Genomic DNA, 24,190 nt, shown 5'->3' on the forward strand with positions numbered 1-24,190 from the left:
ATAATGCAAGTAGATTATTCCTGGAAAAAAATGTTTCACCTTGGATGCCATTGACGCAGATGCAATTACCATATCATGCTGTGAATTACAGGAAGTGAACATGATGTTCCTTGACAGTTCAATTTGGAATTGATATTAATTAGATCAGATTTTTTTCTTTGTATCAAGTAGCTCACTTCTAATCCAATGTCTGCAAAATTTCAGCTCCTTCGCTATACTAACTGTCAAAAAATTAAAACGTATTTGTTTCTAATTTTTCAGATTGATTTTGATCGTTGGAAGTCAGAAGATGATGTTGATGATGACACCCCAAGAGATATCAGAGGAGATTATCCAGATCTTTATGACAAATTGCAAAAAGAAGAAATGGGATACAGAAAAGGTAACCATAAAAATATTCATTTTAATTGTGTTTTCATTTTTTACCTTATCAACCTATAGGGTAAATCAAGATTGAAGGTCAATACCCCTCTTCCTGATTTTACATTTTAGCTTTTAAAGGTGAGTATGGAGATGGATTTCTTGTAACCGTGCAGTTCCTTATTGATGCAGCAGCCGTGCATGGTACAGTGAGTGCTAAGGTACGTTATCCAACCACCATTCCAAGAAATTGAAAGAAAACTGTCACTTTGAGGTGCGAAGCTGTTTCTGGAGAGATGAGGAATGTTTCCAGAGATGCAGGAGGGTCACCAACAGTCAGTGACTTAATAGTTTCCCTGGGGCACTCTTGATGGTGTCTTATCTCTGATGAACACCATATTTGTTACCAACAAAGGTTCAAATGTTGTAGCAGTGTTTCAGGTTCTAGCAATATTATCCAAGAAAAATTCTAATTTCAGTGATTCAGTTAACAGAAAAAGGTTGGCGAGATATAATGAGCGCTCTGACAACACCTTCTGTAACCTCAAAGCCATATAAAACACCTACACTGCATCTATGTATTGTGAAAGATTAAACTGATGTACTGTTTCGAACAGACTGAAGACAAAATCCTATTGATAATAAATTTAAAATTGCAGCATAATCACTTTTGATCAATAAGTGAGAAATAATGACACACAAACTCGCAACATTTTTAAAACCTAAGTACAAAAGCTTAAAATTTCTCAGCATTGCTGAGAAAGATAAAATAATAAATGAAGTTATGAATTGTGTTGCAAGAAAGTGCCCACAGTTCCAAGACAATGAGAAGACCATATCTGAAGTGCAAAAATAAGACTGAAATTTAATGGGTTTTTCGATGAATTTAAGGATTTGTCAGAACATGAATCTGGAAGAGACATCAGCAGCAACAATATGGAAAGGGTAGATTGCTAGAGACTACATAGTGGAGGAGAGAGTCACACACAGGTACAGTGAAAAAGAATGCTTAAATCATTTGGCTTTTGGACACAGTCCTCCTTCAAAAGTAGAAAACTCTCACCCAGTCACACAAGCACAACTCGCACACACATGGCTACTGTCATTTCCAGGTGCTGAGTACCAATCTAGAGCTTGATGACACAGTGGCCAAGTGTGTGTGTGTGAATTGTGCTTTTGTGAATATGTGTTTTTTCTACTTCTAAAGAGGTCATTGTCTGAAGGCCAAATATTTCTAGCATTCTTTTTCAATATGCCTGACTACAGCTCAATACCACCTCTGTCATGATTTGTAATCTATCCTTTTATACTGCTCTTATTCCATTGTGGACTTCCCATTATCATCTCTGAAGCAACAGACAATTGACTATATTACTTTTCCGGAACAGTATTCTTTTAAACTAATCATGTACCTGTACAACTTCTCATATTGTATTGAATTAACCCGAGTTACCAGAACTTTTAATTTTTTCAGTTTTCCATTTCTAACCTTTTTTCAGTGTTTGAAGTTGGGTTGAATGGAAGAAGAAAATATGTACTTCAAATTTTTGTTTTCCTGATAATTTTCATATTAAAGACTTCCTTCAATATATTCTAGTAATTTTACCATTTCCCACAAGAATATTTAACTTTGAAATCTGACTAGTCACGTTGTTGTTGTTGTTGTTGTTGTTGTGGTCTTCAGTCCTGAGACTGGTTTGATGCAACTCTCCATGCTACTCTATCCTGTGCAAGCTTCTTCATCTCCCAGTACCTACTGCAGCCTACATCCTTCTGAATCTGCTTAGTGTATTCATCTCTTGGTCTCCCTCTACGATTTTTAACCTCCACGCTGCCCTCCAATGCTAAATTTGTGATCCCTTGATGCCTCAAAACATGTCCTACCAACAGGTTCCTTCTTCTTGTCAAGTTGTGCCACAAACTCCTCTTCTCCCCAATTCTATTCAATACCTCCTCATTAGTTATGTGATCTACCCATATAATCTTCAGCATTCTTCTGTAGCACCACATTTTGAAAGCTTCTATTCTCTTCTTGTCCAAACTAGTTATCGTCCATGTTTCACTTCCATACATGGCTACACTCCATACAAATACTTTCAGAAATGACTTCCTTACATTTAAATCTATACTCGATGTTAACAAATTTCTCTTCTTCAGAAACGCTTTCCCTGCCATTGCTAGTCTACATTTTATATCCTCTCTACTTCGACCATCATCAGTTATTTTGCTCCCCCAAATAGCAAAACTCCTTTACTACTTTAAGTGTCTCATTTCCTAATCTAATTCCCTCAGCATCACCCGACTTAATTAGACTACATTCCATTATCCTCGTTTTGCTTTTGTTGATGTTCATCTTATATCCTCCTTTCGAGACACTGTCCGTTCCGTTCAACTGCTCCGACTCGTCACATGATGAAACTAAATAAGGATTACGTATTATGTGCATATGTAGTCTCTAACATTCATGACAGTAATATTATTCTAGAATGTATTACAATTTGTGTAATTTAATAAACTAAATGCTGTAGCTAATTGCTGCTGAAATGGCATCTTAATTATAATTATCAGTATTATTTTAACTCACTTTTATTACTCATTTGGGACAAAGCAGCAGTGTGTTGGTATGAATGTGCTGCATTCTGAAGGGGAGGACAGATATTTTATCATCTGCAAGAGCTACAGACAGTGACATGTTGTCCTCCTGGTTTTCCACACTAGTAAATGTGCACTTTATTTTTGTCCTAGCAGCTGCTACCTTCCATCTGAGTCATTTCAGTTTCTTCTGCAGTACCAGAGATCAATCACAGCATTGCTGAAAGCTGCCACAAAGACATACTTAGGCAATGGTTTGCTTTCATTGTAGCTCCAAGTTGTTAATTACTTTCTAATGTGTAGTATTTCGACAACTGACACTTAAGTGTACTTGCTACCTGGACTCAAAATAAACAGTGAAGTATTAGTGGTGTCAAGCCTAGTTTAATTTGAAACCCCCATCTCATTTTATTAGGTTTTCTGACATCTTTGTTTACATACACTCCTTAATTACACAGTCCCAGAAACTTGGCGGCTGCAGTACAATACTGGTGTCATCATTTTTCACTTCATCAGCAGTGACTGGTGACTGGTTATTTTAGTTGAGTGTGTTGCTGATGTTCCTCACATTTCTCCTCAACTAATAGTCTGCTCTACATAAGAAATACTATATTAAAAATGAATGCAGTATGCAACCAACTTCAAAGACCTAGATCATCTTCATCATTAAGAAGATGCCTTTGCATCTCTGTTGGTAGGAGGGAAATACATTGGATACTGTGGCTCCATAGAAGTCTACCAATCTTTCAATGATTGGACCAGTGGAAAGCATACAGCAATTCTTTGTTTTGTTTGTTTCTTTCCCTGTTTAATCTTCAACCTCTTCCTTAGTTGTTGTTGTCAGTTGAAGTAGAGGTCAATTTGTGTGGGTTTCCTGTATACATTGTAACCCCGTTTCTTCCATTCACTAATGTAAGCTGTCCTACGAAAAGGCATTTTTTGGAATCTTTGATTCATAATCTAACTCCTTCTTTGGGTACTAAATGCAACATTTAACAGTATGCGACATGTGACAACTAGTACCATGACTTAATTTTCCTTGCCAATGTTGCAGAAATTTTCAGCAGAAAATTTCACAAAATGTGTTTCAGTGAGTATGACATCATTATAATTTATAGGTTGTATTGAAAGTATGACAGGCTACATTGTATTAAAATGTGGTCATGACTGAGCTCTACAACTTTATTCTACAAAATGTCAATCATGAGATTCATCATGAAATGTTAACAAAAGGCTGTGAAAATTTCATCCTACCAAAAGGACTTAAACATAAGTAAGGAACAATAATCTTTTGTGTCATTCTTATATGCAGAAAGAAGTGAGCTTAAATTTAATATGACTGGAAATGGGTCCATCTGTTACTTCGTAGCAAAGTTTCAAAGCTGACTGCATACTTTGGCAGACAAAAATTCAGGCTAGGCACAAGCCTGTCAGCAGAGCTGTAACATACTGAAAGGCTTAAAATGCTTTAAAAAAAATTTTAACATCTGTGGAAGTTTTTGTTGGTGTTGTGGTCTTCAGTCCGAAGACTGGTTTGATGCAGCTCTCCATGCTACTCTGTTATGTGCAAGCCTCTTCATCTCCGAATAACTACTGCAACCTACATCCTTCTGAAACTGCTTACTGTATTCATCTCGGGCATCTCTCTACAATTTTACCTACCACACTTCCCTCCAGTACTAAATTGGTGATCCATTGATGTCTCTGAATGTGCCCAGTCAGCCGATCCCTTCTTCTAGTCAGGTTGTGATACAAATTTCTTTTCTCTCCAGTTCTACTCGGTATCTCCTAATTAGTTATATGAGCTACGCACCTAATCTTCAGCATTCTTCTGTAGCACCACATTTCAAAAGCTTCTCTTCTCGGCTGAACTGTTCATCGTCCATGTTTCACATCCATACATGGCTACACTCCATACAAATGCTTTCAAAAAAGACTTCATGACACTTAAATCTACATTTGATGATGAAAAACTTCTCTTCTTCAGAAAAATATTTCTGGCAATTGCCAGTTTACTTCAACCCAAATAGCAAAACTCATCTACTTTAAGTTTCTTTTTCCTATTCTGATTCCCTCAGCATCACCTGTTTTAATTTGAACATATTCCGTTATCCTTTTTCTGCTCTTGGTCATCTTATATCCACCTTTCAAGAGTCTGTCTATTCTGTTCAGCTGCTGTTCCCAGTCTTTTGCTGTCTCTGATAGAATTACAATGTCATTGGCAAACCTAAGAGTTTTTAAATCTTCTCCCTGGACTTTAATTCCTTCTCCAAATGTTTATTTGTTTTCCTTCACTGCTTGCTCAGTGTACAAACTGAATAACATCGGCGATAGTGGCTAGAACTCCGTCTCACTACCTTCTCAACCAGTGCCTCCCTTCCATGCCCATTGACCCTTATAACTGCCATGTGGTTTCTGTACAAGCTGCAAATAGCCTTTTGCTCCCTTAATTTTATGCCAACTACCTTCAGAATTTAAAAGAGAGTATTCCAGTGTACATTGTCAAAACTTTTCTACAAATCAACAAATGCTATAAGCATAGGTTTGCCTTTCCTTAACCTAGCTTCTAAAAGAAGTCGTAGAGTCAGTACTGCCTGGCGTGTTCCTATACTTCTCAAGAACCCAAACTGATCGTTGCTGAAGTTGGCTTCTACCAGTTTTTTCCATTCTTCTGTAAATAATTCATGTTTGCATTTTGCAACCATGACTTATTCAACTGATAGTTTGGTAGCACTTTTACACCTGTCAGCACCTACCTGCTTTTTTTTGGAATTGTGGGTAGGGACGAAATACTTACAGTTGCAAATAAGGGACCTGTGGAGGCAGTGCAGGCAACATTTCTTGTATCCATGTTGTTGAAGCATCAACTGCAGACCACACTTCGCAACCATTCTAGGGGCGTGCAAGTGAGATGCCTACAGATTCCTGCTGCTGGGTGATAAAATAATGCTGGTGTATCATTCTGCAATACAGCAGTCTGCCATAGTGGGTTGGGTTTCCGTATGGCATGACCCAACACTCCACTTACTACTAGATATGAAGGAGGCTCCTATCACAACATAGCTGGCCAGAGCAACTATAAATGCTCATCGCTAAGCTAAGGTAAGGTAGCCCTAGTACCTGTCCTTCGACTGGCTCCGGGACTTTAGACTTCAACCAACTCCTTGAAAGTCTTCTCCATGCCAGCTGACTGCACAGTTTCAACCTAATCAGACAGCCTCATCAGCTAGTCACTAGTCTATAAGCCACCAGCTAGACCTGATGGTCTTGGATCTCTAGCCGCTGCTGCCGACTGGAGGTCACATTCAGAGTGTCATCATCCGATACTAAGAGTGTCTTCAAGGGTCCTGGGTTCCATGCTGGGCACCTGAACAGTGGTTGGGAGGTGTCAGCAGTTCAACACAAACTTGAGAACTGCCAGGCCGACGCCTTCCAGACCGCTTAACAGCTGCTGCTCTCCCACTGTGACGGCAAACTGCTGTGTAGTGTACACACCTGCTGCTACAGGCCACGTGTACCACCAGCGAGTTATGCTGCGGTAGTACACCACTACCTGGATCACCATACATGCCGTCGGGATGCTGGCATTGATGTATTGTATAGAAGTCATGCTGAATAAAAAATGTTTACTCTGTGATTTCTCTGGTACTTGTAGAGTGCAATCCACAGTTCCTGCACACTCTTTCTGGGGCAGAAGCAGCCTTCCTGACTGCTTTTGGTGTCCACACTGCCAACGCTTGTGACTGTTCAAGCTGTTCTTCTTTGTATACATTAAATTTCCCCTGTTAGTCTAATCTTGTAATGGCTCCACATATTTTATCAGTATTCTAGAGCACAAGAGTGCTTCTTTTTAGGCTGACTCCATATATGCAGTATCCTACCAATGAACCGAAGCCTGCCTTCTGCTTTACTGAGTGTGAGTAATCATTCTATTTCATATCTCCAAAAACTGTGTTTGACTGATTCCACTCATTACTCATTGATGATGTAGTCCTTGAATGTTAACATTTAAAGTAAGTTTACAATCTTTGCACCACTTTGGATATTTGTAATATTTGTACAGTATTTTTTAAATTTTTTTATTTATTTTATTATTTTTTTTATTCGATAGTCCAGGGCTACAGAAAGTCTTGATGTTATTCGTCATTATTAACAGTGTCTATCGGTCATAAATGATCAACATGAACAGCAAGGTTCTCAGTACATTTATCTGGGATATGTCTAAAGTTTCTTTGACATCTGTTGGATGACTCTCTGTCCAAGATATCGTGCTGTGTCCTCCTGACCAAGACATCCTGTGTCAAGTCACAAATTTTGTTTGATGTCCCATGTGATTGTAGTTTCAGTAATAAGCATCAGTTTAATAATAAGTCATTTATACTGTTACGTAACTTTTCAGAAAATTTCTTCTGTTAGTAAATCACTCTTTATGATAGCATTTGGTGGGTATGTATATTTCTTTAGTAGGTTTAATTTGGTTGGTGGAATACTTGTGTCGTTATCAAGTGTGATGGTAAAGTGCTTAAGTCATTGGGCTGTTACTCAGGAGGATTGGCGTTCACATCTACACCTGGCCATGCAGATGCAGATTTTCTTTGGTTTCCCTAAATTTCTTACGGCAAACCTGTGGATAGTTCCATTTTGAAATAGGACATGGGCAGTTTCCGTCCACAATCCAGGCTTATGATGTATCTGTAATGGCATCTTTGTCATCAGTTGGTCACAAGTTGGTTTTCTAAATAACTGCTCAAAGCAATTGTCAGAATATATGTTTAAATCGATCACGTACTAATCCCTGTTATTGGCACCTCTTTTAATCATTTAGTCTCCCATTCTATAACTTTCCTAATTAGCATAGAAAGTTTAAGAATTTGTGTGTCTCTGCCACTGCATCTCCTGGGGCAGGTGGTCTATAAAAGCATCAGGCTACCATATTTGACAAACTTTTAATAATTCTTACCATCACACCCAGAATTAATATTCTCAGCAGACATGATCAAGTTCTTCGCAGCAGTAAATCTACAACCACCATTGGCTTCCAGCCTGCCTTTGCGATATATTTTTCAGTCGGCGTTTAAGATTGCACTGTTTTAGCCACCTTTCAGTTCTTGGAAGTATGTGGGCATGGGCATTATTAAAATTAATTGGTGAAACTGATTTCAGGACCTTATGGATCCTCATGCAGTTAACTAAATATGGTATTAACATTTTACCCTTGGAGGACAAATGTTCATTATTCTTAAAGTGGCTGATCTAATACTCTCTTGAGCTATGGTATGTGACCGATTGTTGGCCCTATGAAGTGATTCCTTAAAAAAAATCAATTTGCACACCACATACACCCTGCTACAAAAGTAGCAACTCCACATGTGTAGTGCATGCCTGAATTATTGAGGGGGGGGGGGGGGGGGCAGCTCTGTTGTTCTCCACCCAAAAGCAGGTTCAAGAAATCCTCCTCCATGATTGTCTGAGCCACTGAGGTCACCACTTGGTTCCAAACCAGTGAACTGCAAATGGTTTTGGGAATGGCATTGGAAATCGTCACCAATGCCTCCACTCTTCATGTGAGGCTACATGTCTTCACTAGTTCAGCCTGCCATCTAAATTAAATGTGAATAAAGGCAGCACACATCATTTATGCCAATATGAGCTGCTTTTATTAGGTGCTTTCAACAATTACTAGGAAAATCCTCATCTTGGATGAGAGTCCGGCATAGGTACTGATTGAATCATGGCCTCCCATCTGACCATTAGGCAACCTCCAATGACTGATCCCCACATCTGTTCTTGTCTGGATATTGAAGGAAGATCAGCCACAGTCCTAACAAGGAGGCATCCAATGTTATGTATTAGACTGCATGTGCCCATATCTCTGCCATTTTAAGTTCTGAAACCAAAATTTAACTCACTTGACAGAGGGCAAAAAGCTGAGATCCATGTAGTTCACAACTTCCAAAGGAGTAGAGGACAAAATACTAGTTTAGCAGGAAGCATTTAATTTTCTGGCTATTCCTCAACAATATGTATTAAATTTTTTATTATGTTTTTTGTAAAAAAATGAAGGGTCCTTCTATCCATAATGTCCACTTTTTAAACAAAATAAGTGGATAATATATGTTATGACTTTTGCCTAATCCAGTACAGATACCAAAAGAGTATCAAGAAGCATTATACATTAGAAAAGTTGGTTATGGAGAACACTTGAAGTGAGTTGGATATTTACATTCTGAACACCAATATAATTCCTAACTTTCAACTCATTGAAATATTTTCACAAGGAATTTGAAATCTTGCAATTAGTGTTTCATATTTTTATGAGAAAGATAAATAATTGCCCATTCAGTTCATAATGTTTAGGCACAGATAAATACTCTCTCATACAAGAGTAATCACATCTGCTTGGTAATCTATAAATTCCCTGACTTCATCTTGAAAAATGTGTTTGCCAACTTCTTTCATGTTTCTAAACAATTTTGCTTGGGGAAGAGACATTACTTTGTGTTACATACCTTTTGGTACAATCAAACGATGGACAAGATTTCATCATTGTAGTGAAGAATCATTTACAGAAAATGTTGTTATTAAGATAAAGATTAATTGAACTGTATTCCAAAAGTAACTTGTAAGTGGATTCTGCCACCAGTCAGCTAATAAAGATGTTGGTTTCAGCATAATGAGCCATGTGTGGTCTATACTATCTACGATGTAAGCACCCAGTGCTGGATCTTAAGTCCTCCCAGCAGTGGGCAGCACCAGAGATTTCATCTCTGCATTTTCTTCAAGTTATGCTATGGCTAAATCTTTGTGGCAAGAATGGGTTTTCAGGGTGTGTATACCCTGGGACAACAGGGAAATCTGGGAAAACATGGGAATTTTTTTATCTGGGAAAAATCCGGAAATCTTTTAGAATTACAGGAGTTTTTCATTGTTTTAGTTTTCATTTAAATTTTTGTGTTTTCGGCTGATAAGAACTGATACTCTAACAAAGAACTTTACTTTAGCCTACTACTACAGAAAAATACTGCAGCAGTAAAACATAAATCATAAATAAGAGAATAACATCAAAATAAAGCTTTAGTTGCAAATAAAATTTTACCATTTACAACAAAACACAGTACCTATACAAGTGTCTTCCAACAGCAAAATGTATCAAAGGGTTTAGGACGAAGACTACACAGTGCTGTGTAACAAGAAACTATTTATGCTTCTAACAGGTCACGGGAAAATTTTGTGAATGTTTTGAGTGAGAACATGCGATGAGCTCCTTTAATCACAAAGCATGTACCTCTCCTTCAAAGCTTTGAAGACTAGCTGCTTAGAAAAATTTTGGGGCCAGAGGACCAGCCATATATGCCATTGTTTAAAATTTTCTGGCAAAAAAGACCAAGGTTCAAGGTTAGTTTTTCATATTTATTTTAGTTCTTTCATAGATTACAAATTATGTAATAATGATGGCAGAAAATATAATTATCCTTCAAAAAAAGTATGAAGTTAGTTCTTTAGTAATTTAACACAAAATTGACTTTTCTATGAAAAAGTCGGACTGCTTGACGGAACGTGTTTTCATCCAGGTAACCCACAAAATGTTCGGTGCACAGCAGTAAAATTTATAATCGTGCTTGTCAAAAATATTCAGCTGCTACAATTTACTGTGCTTTTAGGATCCTTCGTAACCACACCCCCAGAAAAAATGGCAAAACATGTTTGACAACCAATATTATATGTTTAAGTACATTAATTTAAACCATTAACATTTCCTAATTGTGTGTTCATGCTACTTAATAGTGATGTTGCTATTGGCTGACTGCATAATGTTTAGTACGCTCCAAATATCTGCTATCATTGGCTAGCGAGATAGTGTGATATGAACTTCGATTGGCTGACACAAACACATTGCAATCTCGATTTCAGTGCCTCTGGAGCTACCCTGCTATTTTTGGTGGAATTCATATTTATACATTCTTAATACGAAAATGCAGAATGTAATTGGTGGAATTCGTATTTCTAAATTCTTAAAATGGAAAATAAGCAGTGTACACATTGCCACATAGCAAAGATCCTTCCAAAACTCGTTTTTTGTTGAGTTTCGTTTCCTAAAGTGCAGAGAAGTTCTACCCCGGTGTATAAAACCTTTATCATTCAAAGGATTGATAAGTTTTACAGCTCTGAATGAAAGAGTAGTCTCTTAACAGGGGAAAAACGTACTTTTATCTGTGACATAGTGTATTTTTAATGGGAAAATCCGGGATTTCTTTCTTTCTTCTACCCCCCCCCCCCCTTTCCCCCCTTGTCTGCATATATGCCATGATTTGAAGCCCATTCCACTTGAGCAAGAACCCAGTGGCTTAAACACTGTAACACAATACTTCGTAACAAATTTCAAATAGTCTACCAATTAAACAAAACTGTCAGGTGTAGTATACCTACCTATCTCAAGTAATTGTAAAGCAATATTGAACAACACTAAGCAATAGTAGAAATGAATTAGGGTCTGTTGATGACAGAGTAGTCATTAGAAATTATCGAAAGCCTAGGTTAAGAAAGAAAACTTCCCTTTTAAAGGGAACAATCCCAGCATTGAATTGAATTTTATTTGATCCTGCAGGATTATTTGGTTTACAGTGAACATACATGTAATATAGGACATGTAAAAAAAAAAAAAAAAAAAAAAAAAAAAAAAAAAAAAAAAAAAAAAAAAAAAAAAAAAAAAATCCTTCATTATCCCATAGTTCTTACCTATTCCAATATCATTGATTGTAATTAACAATATTTACAAATTTAATATGAGTAGTACTCATCAACACTGTAAAATTCCTTTTCCACCAGATAGTCTTTTATATTCTTGGAAAACTTAGTGTCAAGTACATTGTCTCACAGTTTTTTAGCCAGACTTCTTAATTTAATACCTGAGTATGGGAGTCCTTTATCAAGCATTGTCAGTCAGTGGGGTGTGCTTCTTATGTCATTCTTCCTCCATGTGTTGTGGGTGTGTACACTAGCTCTTGTAGTCCAATCTGCCATATCTCTTATGTATGAACAAGGAGGAAAAAGTTAAAATGCCTAGTCTTTTGAAGCAGTTTCTGCATGTTTCAGAAGTCTTTCTTCTTAATATGATTCAGACTTTTTTAAAAATGTGAACACCCTTTTTATTTATTGAATGTTTGAGTTTTCCCCACACTACCAGTCCTTACTGCAGGTATGGTTCGAAGAGTCTGTGGTATATTGCACACAGAAGCTGTTTGTCTGCATACTCTGCTAGCTGCCTCATTATAAATATGACAGAGCTGAGTTTCTTACAGACAGAATTTATATGTTGTTTCCATTTCAGCTTGTTATCCACAGAATATCCTAAGAATATAGTGGATTCTACTCTTTTCCAGTCTTTTTTCACCCACCTCTAATCCCATGTGCACAACGTTCTCTTTATTTGTGAACACTGCCTACATAGTCTCTTTTATGTTTATAACAAGTCTAACTTCCAGGCACCACTGAGCAGTGGTGTTTGCAGATATGTGTGCTCTTCTCAAGCTGTGCCACAGTTTGGTCATTATTCAGTGTTGTCATGTCATCTGTATACAATAATGTCTTCTCTTTCTTTTCAACATCTACGAGGTATGACAATAAAGTAATGACTGATTTTCTTTGCAAGATGTGGCAACCCTGCTCAGTCGTGTGTTGTGCTGTAATAAGTTAATACGGAAATGGAACCGCTTAATATTGCGCAACGGTATGCCATTTCTTTTTGCGTTAAATTGGGTGAAAACACGACAACTTACGGTAAGCTTCAGAAGGCTTTTGGAGAGGAGGTTATGTCAAGAGCTCAAGTTTTTCATTGTCACAAAATGTTTAGTGAAAGCAGAACGAATGTTGAAGATGAAGACCGCAGTGGACGACCATCAACCTCACAGACGGATGTCAACTTGGCCAGGGTGCGTGAACTCGTATGATCTGATTGGAGATTATCCATGAAAATGATTGCAGAAGAACTGAACATCAGTTGAGAAATGGTTTGTCTAATAATAACTGAAGATCTTGGTATGAGAAAGATTTGTGCAAAAATCGTCCCATACTGCTCTGTCAGTACAGCAATTTTTAACCTCAAAACAAATTTCAGTACTACCACAGCCACCTTATTCACCAGATAACGCTCCTTGCGACTTTCTATCCACTTCACTGCTTGCCCTCGAATACTATAGTTTTCCAATTTTCTTTTATGTATTTCATGGTAAATAGTGTTGAATGCTTTGGAGAGATCCCGAAACATTGCAGGTACAACTCCTTTTTCATCTAAGGACTGTATAATATATTCTGTCAGACTGGAAGTTGCTGATTCTGTAGATCTACTCCCGAAACATTGCAGGTACTACTCCTTTTTCATCTAAGGACTGTATAATATATTCTGTCAGACTGGAAGTTGCTGATTCTGTAGATCTACTCTTTCTGCAACCGTGCTGTGATAGTAGGAGAACATTGTATTTGTCCAGATAATCAACTAATCTATTATACATAAGCATTGGAACACGTGAGGCAATACTGACCTTACGAATTATCTTAGAAGGAAGATTAAGGAAAGGCAAACCTACGTTTCTAGCATTTGTAGACTTAGAGAAAGCTTTTGACAATGTTGACTGGAATACTCTCTTTCAAATTCTAAAGGTGGCAGGGGTAAAATACATGGAGCGAACGGCTATTTACAATTTGTACAGAAAGCAGATGGCAGTTATAAGAGTCGAGGGGAATGAAAGGGAAGCAGTGGTTGGGAAGGGAGTGAGACAGGGTTGTAGCCTCTCCCCGATGTTATTCAATCTGTATATTGAGCAAGCAGTAAAGGAAACAAAAGAAAAATTCGGAGTAGGAATTAAAATTCATGGAGAAGAAATTAAAACTTTGAGGTTCGCCGATGACATTGTAATTCTGTCAGAGACAGCAAAGGACTTGGAAGAGCAGTTGAATGGAATGGACAGTGTCTTGAAAGGAGGATATAAGATGAACATTAACAAAAGCAAAACAAGGATAATGGAATGTAGTCTAATTAAGTCGGGTGATGCTGAGGGAATTAGATTAGGAAATGAGGCACTTAAAGTAGTAAAGGAGTTTTGCTATTTGGGGAGCAAAATAACTGATGATGGTCGAAGTAGAGAGGATATAAAATGTAGACTGGCAATGGCAAGAAAAGCGTTTCTGAAGAAGAGAAATTTGTTAACATTGAGTATAGATATAAGTGTCAGGAAGTCGTTTCTGAAAGTATTTGTATGGAGTGTAGCCATGTATGGAAGTGAAACATGGACGATAAATAGTTTGGACAAGAAGAGAATAGAAGCTTTCGAAATGTGATGCTACAGAAGAATGCTGGAGATTAGATGGGTAGATCACATAACTAATGAGGAGGTATTGAATAGAATTGGAGGGCAGTGTGGAGGGTAAAAATCATAGAGAGAGACCAAGAGATGAATACACTAAGCAGATTCAGAAGGACTAAGCAGATTCAGAAGGACATAGGTTGCAGTAAGTACTGGGAGACGAAGAAGCTTGCACAGGATAGAGTAGCATGGAGAGCTGCATCAAACCAGTCTCGGGACTGAAGACAACAACAACAACATAAGCATTTCTAGGATTTTTGAGAAACCTGATATCAGTGAAGCTGGCCTTTACTTGTTGGGGCCATCTTTATCCCCTTTCTTGTACACTGGTACCACCCTGCTTATCTTCAGTTTTTCTGGAAAAACTTTCATTTCTGAAAGAGATGTTTGGGTGAGATCATTTGCTCACTTACTTGTTTTATTACATGATTCAATATTTTGCCATCATCAGTGGATTTCTTGGACTTCAGTTTCCATATAGTTTTCGTCAGTTCATCTTCTTTGACTGGTTTCAAGAACACGGTTCTGCTTGATATTTGTGATAACTTAGTAACCTTCTTTTTTGACTATTTCTTTCCAATTTTAAGTTCCCCACCACATTTATACAGTTATCATTGAGTATGGTAGCCCTTTCTCTACAATCTATAACAACTGTGTTGTTTATTTTCATTGACCTGATATCTGTTTGTTTGATCCAGCATTTTCCTATCTTTCGCCATTAAATGCATTCAAAGCTGCCTTTATCCTGTTTCTTGAGTTCATTATGGTAAACATTAATTGCTTTTGATTTTACCTCTCATATTATTTTTCTATACTTATTTTGTAGCATTTTATAATTTTCAGTTTCATCCCTCCGCCTCAGAGCCTGTAGCTTCCTTCCCAGTTCTATTATTTTACTGGTAATCCATTTAATATTTTTCATTTACATTCTGCATCTCTAGGGCTTCATTCCAGATTTCCCTGCTTAATATTGTTCTGGGATGTTAATCAAGCAATGGAATATCCAGGAGGGAATGTAACAATATTGTGAAAAGGAAAGTTGCTACTAACTATATAGTGGAGATGCAGAGTCACAGATAGGTACAACAAAAAGACTGTCACAAATATAGCTTTCAGCTAGAAAGGCCTTCATCAAAATTAGACAACAAAAACACACACACACTCACTCACTCACTAACGCACACAAACGCAACTCACACACACATGACTGCATAACATATTATCAAGAACACAGTTGGGATTTCTGAATGGTTCTGATATTGAGAAGGCTATTTACACCTACAGTGAAAATGTACTTAATTCATTAAATAACAAGTTACAAGCAGCAGGTATTTTCTGTGATTTGTCAAAGGCATTCAATTGTGTGAACCACAACATCCTTTTAAATAAATTAGAATTCTATGGTGTCACGGGCAGTGCTGCAAAATGCTTCAAGTCATAACTCGCTAACAAAGGGTGTCAGTGCAAGGGACAAGTGAATTAAGTCATCATCAAAATGGGAAGAAATTACATGTGGTGTCCCACAAGGTCCATCTTAGGGCCATTGCTTCTTCTTGTGTACATTAAATGATCTCTCATCAGTTACACTGCCAGAAGCAGAGTTCGTTTTGTTTGCATATGACGCAAGTATTGCAATAAATAGTATGTCGAGTGTAGTTGTAGAAATATCTGCTAATTATATTTTCATGGATATTAATAAATGGTTTAAAGCCAACTCACTGACATTAAACTTCAAAAAGACTCACTATATGCTATTCAGAACCTGTAAGAGGTTCCCACCCAGCATATGCATAAAGTATGAAGAAGAGCAGATAGAAGAGGTTGACAGTTTTAAATTCCTGGGATTACAACTTGATAATAAATTCAGTTGGGAGGAGCACACCACAGAACTGCAGCAACCCCTTAACAAATCTGTATTAGCAGTTCGAGCGTTAGCAGACATAGGCGATATAAAAATGAGAAAGCTTGCATACTTTGATTCCATAATGTCATATGGTATAATATTTTGAGGTAACTCTTCAAGTCAAACAAAAGTTTCCAGAGTCCAAAAGCGTGTGGTACGTGTTATTTGTGGAGTAAATTCACGGATGTCCTGTAGAAACCTCTTCAAAGAACTGAGTATACTAACTACTGCCTCTCAGTATATTTACTCGTTAATGAAATTTGTCCTAAATAATATATCTCTTTTTTTTCCACAAATAGCTCAGTTCATACATACAATACCAGGAACAAAAATGATCTGCCCAAGGACTTAAAAGCTCTTACTTTAGTTCAAAAAGGGGTCCACTACTCAGGAACACTCATCTTCAATAATTAGCCAGCAAACATAAAAAATTTAGTTAAATATAAAGATCAGTTTAAAAGGAGCCTGAAAGACTTACTAGTGGCCAACTCCTCCTACTCCATTGATGAATTTTTTAATAGAAACAAATGATATATTGTATGTATTCATACTATTAGTATTGTTATTTCAGCTTTTTTTTTTTTTTTTTTTTTTTTTTTTTTAAATGATGTTCCACATCCACGAGGATCTCCTCAGCATGGATCTATGGAACGAAAAACTAATCTAATCTAATCTGCAGTCTCGGGCAACTGAAGCCACATCTAAAGATGTTAATATTTTTTCACTGATGTTCCTGATTTCTTTGGTTGTTTGTTTTGATCCAGATATTATGTCCTTACTTCTGCAGAACAAGATCAGCTGTCCATGCTGTCGGATATTTCTGTTTGGACTACATGTGACTCACAATTAGACCTACAAACATTAATAATGATGTTGTGAATAACTGTCTGACTTTGAGAAGTCACTTTTGTTGGTGCAGATATTGTTGCCTCCATATTGTATTGTGTTAACTATTCATCAGACTCTTGTCATGGGCGGAGACTCTTTCCAGAAAGTGTTCTCTCAAATTTCAGTAGTAAATCTTTCCATGATATGCCTCTCTTGTAACATCTGCCACTTGAGTTTGTTGAGCATCTCCTTAATGCTGTCATGCCTGCTAAACGATCCAGTGACAATATGTGCCACTCTTTGATGGATCTTCTCTTTCTCTCTCCTATCTGTCTAACCTGGTGGGGATCCCAAATAGATGAACAGTACTCAAGAATTGGTCGAACAAGTGCCTTATAAGCCACTTCCTTCCTGGATGAGCTACATTTCCTTAAGAGTCTTTCTATGCATCTGAATCTGACACCTTCTTTCCCCACTATTTGTTTTGTGTGGTCATTCCACTTGAGGTCTTTCTGGATAGTTACTCCTAGATATTTTATGGTAGATACTGTTTTCAGCAGTTTGTCATCAGTACTGCAGCTGCACAGTTGTGGATTTCTTTTCCTACGTATGCACAATATGTTAAAATTATTTACATTCAGTGTTGACTGCCAGAGCCTGCACCATTCATCAATTCTCTGTAGGTCATTCTGCAAATTGTTACTATCGTTTGGCATTGCTACTTTGTTATAGACAACTGCATCATCTGCAAACAGTCTTAAAGAGGATCCAAAACTTTCTGCTAGATCCTTTGTATACATTGTAAACAATAATGGTCCTATCATACTTCTATGGCGTACTCTGGAAATTATCTTTTTATCTGTCAATTTTGTTCCGTTAAGAGCGACGTGTTGAGTTCTGTCTGCAAGAAGTCTTGAATCCAGTCGCAAATCTGCTCCGATACTCGATATTGTCTATGATACTGTGGATCTCATCGACGAACAGGGTGAGCCGAGTTTCACAGAATCTCTGTTTGCAGAATCTCTGTTTGCAGAATCTCTGTTTGTGTGCAGAATCTCTGTTTGTGTGCAGAATCTCTGTTTGTGTGCAGAATCTCTGTTTGTGTGCAGAATCTCTGTTTGTGTGCAGAATCTCTGTTTGTGTGCAGAATCTCTGTTTGTGTGCAGAATCTCTGTTTGTGTGCAGAATCTCTGTTTGTGTGCAGAATCTCTGTTTGTGTGCAGAATCTCTGTTTGTGTGCAGAATCTCTGTTTGTGTGCAGAATCTCTGTTTGTGTGCAGAATCTCTGTTTGTGTGCAGAATCTCTGTTTGTGTGCAGAATCTCTGTTTGTGTGCAGAATCTCTGTTTGTGTGCAGAATCTCTGTTTGTGTGCAGAATCTCTGTTTGTGTGCAGAATCTCTGTTTGTGTGCAGAATCTCTGTTTGTGTGCAGAATCTCTGTTTGTGTGCAGAATCTCTGTTTGTTTGCAGAACCTCTGTTTGCAGAATCAGTGTTGATTTTTGTAGAGGAGATTTTCGCTCTCCAAAAAGTCATAATTCTTGAGCATAATATATGTTCCACAATTCAGTAACAGATTGATGTCAACAGTATAGGTCTATAATTGTATGCATCTGCCCTAAAGCTCTTCTTAAAAACTGGAATAACCTGTGCCTTCTTCCAGTTGCTAGGCACCCTTCATTGCTCAAGCAATTTACGATGAATTACTGCTAGAGTGGGAGCAAGTTGTTTCGCACAATCTTTGTAGAATCTTACAGGTATCTCATCATGCCCTGACTTCTTTCCACTACTAAGCTATCGTAGTTGTTTTTTTATTCCGCGATCAGTTATCTTAATATCTGCCATTTCGACATTTGTACAACAGTTGAAAGAAGGGACTATGCTAAGATTTGCGTGGTGAAACCATTTCAGAAGACTAAATTCAGTATTTGGGCCATCTCTGTCATCTTCCATTTCAGGGCCAGTATGGTCACTGAGTGAATGAATAGATGATTTTGACCCACTTACTGATTTTACATACAACCAAAACCTTTTAGGCTTAATGCTCAGATTGATTGACAAAGTTTTACTTTGAAAGTCATCAAATTCTTCTCTCATTGCTCCTCTTATGCTCATTCTTGCTTTGTTCAGCTTTTGTTTATCAGCTAGGTTTTTACTTCTCTTGAATCTAAGATGAAGTTATCTTTGTTTACGTAGCAGTTTCCTAACACGGCTGCTGAACCATGGTTGCTCTTTCCCATCCCTTAAGAACTTACTCGGAACAAACTTGTCTAGGGCATATTGCATGATGCCTTTGAAGTTTTTTGATTTGTTCTCCACCTCTTCATCCTTATCATTGAATATTTTATGCTAACTGCTCAGATACTCTGAAATTTGTATTCTGTCACTCTTGCTAAGTAAAAATATCTTCCAACCTTTCTTAACATTCTTTTTAAGACTCAGTGTCGTAGATACTTCCTATACGTTAACGGATTTGATAAGTTCTGGTCTGTTAGTTGCCAGGAAGTTTAAGACATACCATCACGAGTTGGTTCTCAAACTACAAGACATTCAGAACAGTGTTACACGGATCCCTGTCTTTGGCACCAGTTTTGGTAGCTTGACACTCCCAGTCTATATCTGGCAAGTTGAAGTTGCCCACTATTACAAATGCATAATTAGGAACATTGTTAACAATATTCTTTAAGTTCTGTCTGAAGTGCTCTACCACTAGACCTCCTGACCCATGCAGCTTATAAAAGTGTCCAGTTACCATTTTTGACCAATCTTTGACATTTAACTTCACCCAGATTAATTCACAATCGGAATCCGTGATAACCTAGCTAGATTTTATTGAATTCCTTACTGCAATAAACACGCCACCGCCACTGGCAACTAATCTATCCTTATGATAAATTTTCCAAGCTGAATTTAGGATTCTGTTGTCATTAACATTCGGTTTCAACTAACTTTCTGTCCTTTGTACATACAATACCAGGAACAAAAATGATCTGCCCAAGGACTTAAAAGCTCTTACTTTAGTTCAAAAAGGGGTCCACTACTCAGGAACACTCATCTTCAATAATTAGCCAGCAAACATAAAAAATTTAGTTAAATATAAAGATCAGTTTAAAAGGAGCCTGAAAGACTTACTAGTGGCCAACTCCTCCTACTCCATTGATGAATTTTTTAATAGAAACAAATGATATATTGTATGTATTCATACTATTAGTATTGTTATTTCAGCTTTTTTTTTTTTTTTTTTTTTTTTTTTTTTTAAATGATGTTCCACATCCACGAGGATCTCCTCAGCATGGATCTATGGAACGAAAAACTAATCTAATCTAATCTGCAGTCTCGGGCAACTGAAGCCACATCTAAAGATGTTAATATTTTTTCACTGATGTTCCTGATTTCTTTGGTTGTTTGTTTTGATCCAGATATTATGTCCTTACTTCTGCAGAACAAGATCAGCTGTCCATGCTGTCGGATATTTCTGTTTGGACTACATGTGACTCACAATTAGACCTACAAACATTAATAATGATGTTGTGAATAACTGTCTGACTTTGAGAAGTCACTTTTGTTGGTGCAGATATTGTTGCCTCCATATTGTATTGTGTTAACTATTCATCAGACTCTTGTCATGGGCGGAGACTCTTTCCAGAAAGTGTTCTCTCAAATTTCAGTAGTAAATCTTTCCATGATATGCCTCTCTTGTAACATCTGCCACTTGAGTTTGTTGAGCATCTCCTTAATGCTGTCATGCCTGCTAAACGATCCAGTGACAATATGTGCCACTCTTTGATGGATCTTCTCTTTCTCTCTCCTATCTGTCTAACCTGGTGGGGATCCCAAATAGATGAACAGTACTCAAGAATTGGTCGAACAAGTGCCTTATAAGCCACTTCCTTCCTGGATGAGCTACATTTCCTTAAGAGTCTTTCTATGCATCTGAATCTGACACCTTCTTTCCCCACTATTTGTTTTGTGTGGTCATTCCACTTGAGGTCTTTCTGGATAGTTACTCCTAGATATTTTATGGTAGATACTGTTTTCAGCAGTTTGTCATCAGTACTGCAGCTGCACAGTTGTGGATTTCTTTTCCTACGTATGCACAATATGTTAAAATTATTTACATTCAGTGTTGACTGCCAGAGCCTGCACCATTCATCAATTCTCTGTAGGTCATTCTGCAAATTGTTACTATCGTTTGGCATTGCTACTTTGTTATAGACAACTGCATCATCTGCAAACAGTCTTAAAGAGGATCCAAAACTTTCTGCTAGATCCTTTGTATACATTGTAAACAATAATGGTCCTATCATACTTCTATGGCGTACTCTGGAAATTATCTTTTTATCTGTCAATTTTGTTCCGTTAAGAGCGACGTGTTGAGTTCTGTCTGCAAGAAGTCTTGAATCCAGTCGCAAATCTGCTCCGATACTCGATATTGTCTATGATACTGTGGATCTCATCGACGAACAGGGTGAGCCGAGTTTCACAGAATCTCTGTTTGCAGAATCTCTGTTTGCAGAATCTCTGTTTGTGTGCAGAATCTCTGTTTGTGTGCAGAATCTCTGTTTGTGTGCAGAATCTCTGTTTGTGTGCAGAATCTCTGTTTGTGTGCAGAATCTCTGTTTGTGTGCAGAATCTCTGTTTGTGTGCAGAATCTCTGTTTGTGTGCAGAATCTCTGTTTGTGTGCAGAATCTCTGTTTGTGTGCAGAATCTCTGTTTGTGTGCAGAATCTCTGTTTGTGTGCAGAATCTCTGTTTGTGTGCAGAATCTCTGTTTGTGTGCAGAATCTCTGTTTGTGTGCAGAATCTCTGTTTGTGTGCAGAATCTCTGTTTGTGTGCAGAATCTCTGTTTGTGTGCAGAATCTCTGTTTGTGTGCAGAATCTCTGTTTGTGTGCAGAATCTCTGTTTGTGTGCAGAATCTCTGTTTGTTTGCAGAACCTCTGTTTGCAGAATCAGTGTTGATTTTTGTAGAGGAGATTTTCGCTCTCCAAAAAGTCATAATTCTTGAGCATAATATATGTTCCACAATTCAGTAACAGATTGATGTCAACAGTATAGGTCTATAATTGTATGCATCTGCCCTAAAGCTCTTCTTAAAAACTGGAATAACCTGTGCCTTCTTCCAGTTGCTAGGCACCCTTCATTGCTCAAGCAATTTACGATGAATTACTGCTAGAGTGGGAGCAAGTTGTTTCGCACAATCTTTGTAGAATCTTACAGGTATCTCATCATGCCCTGACTTCTTTCCACTACTAAGCTATCGTAGTTGTTTTTTTATTCCGCGATCAGTTATCTTAATATCTGCCATTTCGACATTTGTACAACAGTTGAAAGAAGGGACTATGCTAAGATTTGCGTGGTGAAACCATTTCAGAAGACTAAATTCAGTATTTGGGCCATCTCTGTCATCTTCCATTTCAGGGCCAGTATGGTCACTGAGTGAATGAATAGATGATTTTGACCCACTTACTGATTTTACATACAACCAAAACCTTTTAGGCTTAATGCTCAGATTGATTGACAAAGTTTTACTTTGAAAGTCATCAAATTCTTCTCTCATTGCTCCTCTTATGCTCATTCTTGCTTTGTTCAGCTTTTGTTTATCAGCTAGGTTTTTACTTCTCTTGAATCTAAGATGAAGTTATCTTTGTTTACGTAGCAGTTTCCTAACACGGCTGCTGAACCATGGTTGCTCTTTCCCATCCCTTAAGAACTTACTCGGAACAAACTTGTCTAGGGCATATTGCATGATGCCTTTGAAGTTTTTTGATTTGTTCTCCACCTCTTCATCCTTATCATTGAATATTTTATGCTAACTGCTCAGATACTCTGAAATTTGTATTCTGTCACTCTTGCTAAGTAAAAATATCTTCCAACCTTTCTTAACATTCTTTTTAAGACTCAGTGTCGTAGATACTTCCTATACGTTAACGGATTTGATAAGTTCTGGTCTGTTAGTTGCCAGGAAGTTTAAGACATACCATCACGAGTTGGTTCTCAAACTACAAGACATTCAGAACAGTGTTACACGGATCCCTGTCTTTGGCACCAGTTTTGGTAGCTTGACACTCCCAGTCTATATCTGGCAAGTTGAAGTTGCCCACTATTACAAATGCATAATTAGGAACATTGTTAACAATATTCTTTAAGTTCTGTCTGAAGTGCTCTACCACTAGACCTCCTGACCCATGCAGCTTATAAAAGTGTCCAGTTACCATTTTTGACCAATCTTTGACATTTAACTTCACCCAGATTAATTCACAATCGGAGTCCGTGATAACCTAGCTAGATTTTATTGAATTCCTTACTGCAATAAACACGCCACCGCCACTGGCAACTAATCTATCCTTATGATAAATTTTCCAAGCTGAATTTAGGATTCTGTTGTCATTAACATTCGGTTTCAACTAACTTTCTGTCCTTTGTACTATCTGTGCATTATAACCTTCAGTAAGCAATGTTAATTCTGGGATGTTTCCTTGGATGCTCCTGCAGTTTTAGTAAACTTTTCTCTCTCTGAGCTGTGTGGACAAACATTCTCTGAGGACATTATGGCTAATTTACAGGCAAATCATCTTTGATCCCAAGTGAAGAATTACCTAAGCTAAAAAAAAAGCCCCTTGTGCACACCACACGAACTCCACTATCCTAGCAGTCGCTTCCTGTGTGTACTGCACATGTGACCTATTACAGGGAAACCTACAGTTCTACACCCAATAGCGGAGGTTGAGAAAGTCACATCCAATAACATAACAGAGTCGTCTGAGCCTTTGGTGTAGACCTTCCACTGTGCTCTAAACCAGATGGCTGTGATCAGCCATGCATAAGATGCTACAAATAGACAGCTGAGCCTGCACCACCCATGCAATGCTAGTTACCCTCACCAAATCAGATGCCACCGAAAAGGGGTGCCCTCAGAATCCAACCATTTGTCTTACATCTTTTATAATAGATAATGGCGCTGGTACATGAACAGTTCACCCCAGCAGGCATCATTTGTGCCACCATATGTAGCCGGTTGCACCCATTGCACTCAAAAGCCGCTGGCCTTCTGCATATCATGAATTAGACCCTCTGGCAAACATACTGAGTGCACACTGGCATTCTTTTCCACATCGCCTGCTATTTCCCTGATGGGCTCCAAAACCCA

At 37.8% G+C, this 24,190-nt stretch overlaps 1 protein-coding gene across 4 annotated transcripts in view; it reads left to right on the top strand.

The window, feature by feature from the left end:
* Positions 1–24,190, top strand: part of LOC124805227 (very-long-chain (3R)-3-hydroxyacyl-CoA dehydratase) — a 166,998-nt gene that overhangs the window by 108,779 nt on the left and 34,029 nt on the right. For all 4 annotated transcript variants that reach the window (XM_047265728.1, XM_047265730.1, XM_047265727.1 and 1 more), the window contains exon 5: positions 262–382. In XM_047265728.1, coding sequence (XP_047121684.1) covers positions 262–382 — 121 coding nt within the window. The remainder of the gene's footprint in view (positions 1–261; positions 383–24,190) is intronic.

This window comes from Schistocerca piceifrons, chromosome 7, assembly GCF_021461385.2.
Source record: "Schistocerca piceifrons isolate TAMUIC-IGC-003096 chromosome 7, iqSchPice1.1, whole genome shotgun sequence".
Classification (NCBI taxonomy): Eukaryota; Metazoa; Arthropoda; class Insecta; order Orthoptera; family Acrididae; genus Schistocerca; species Schistocerca piceifrons.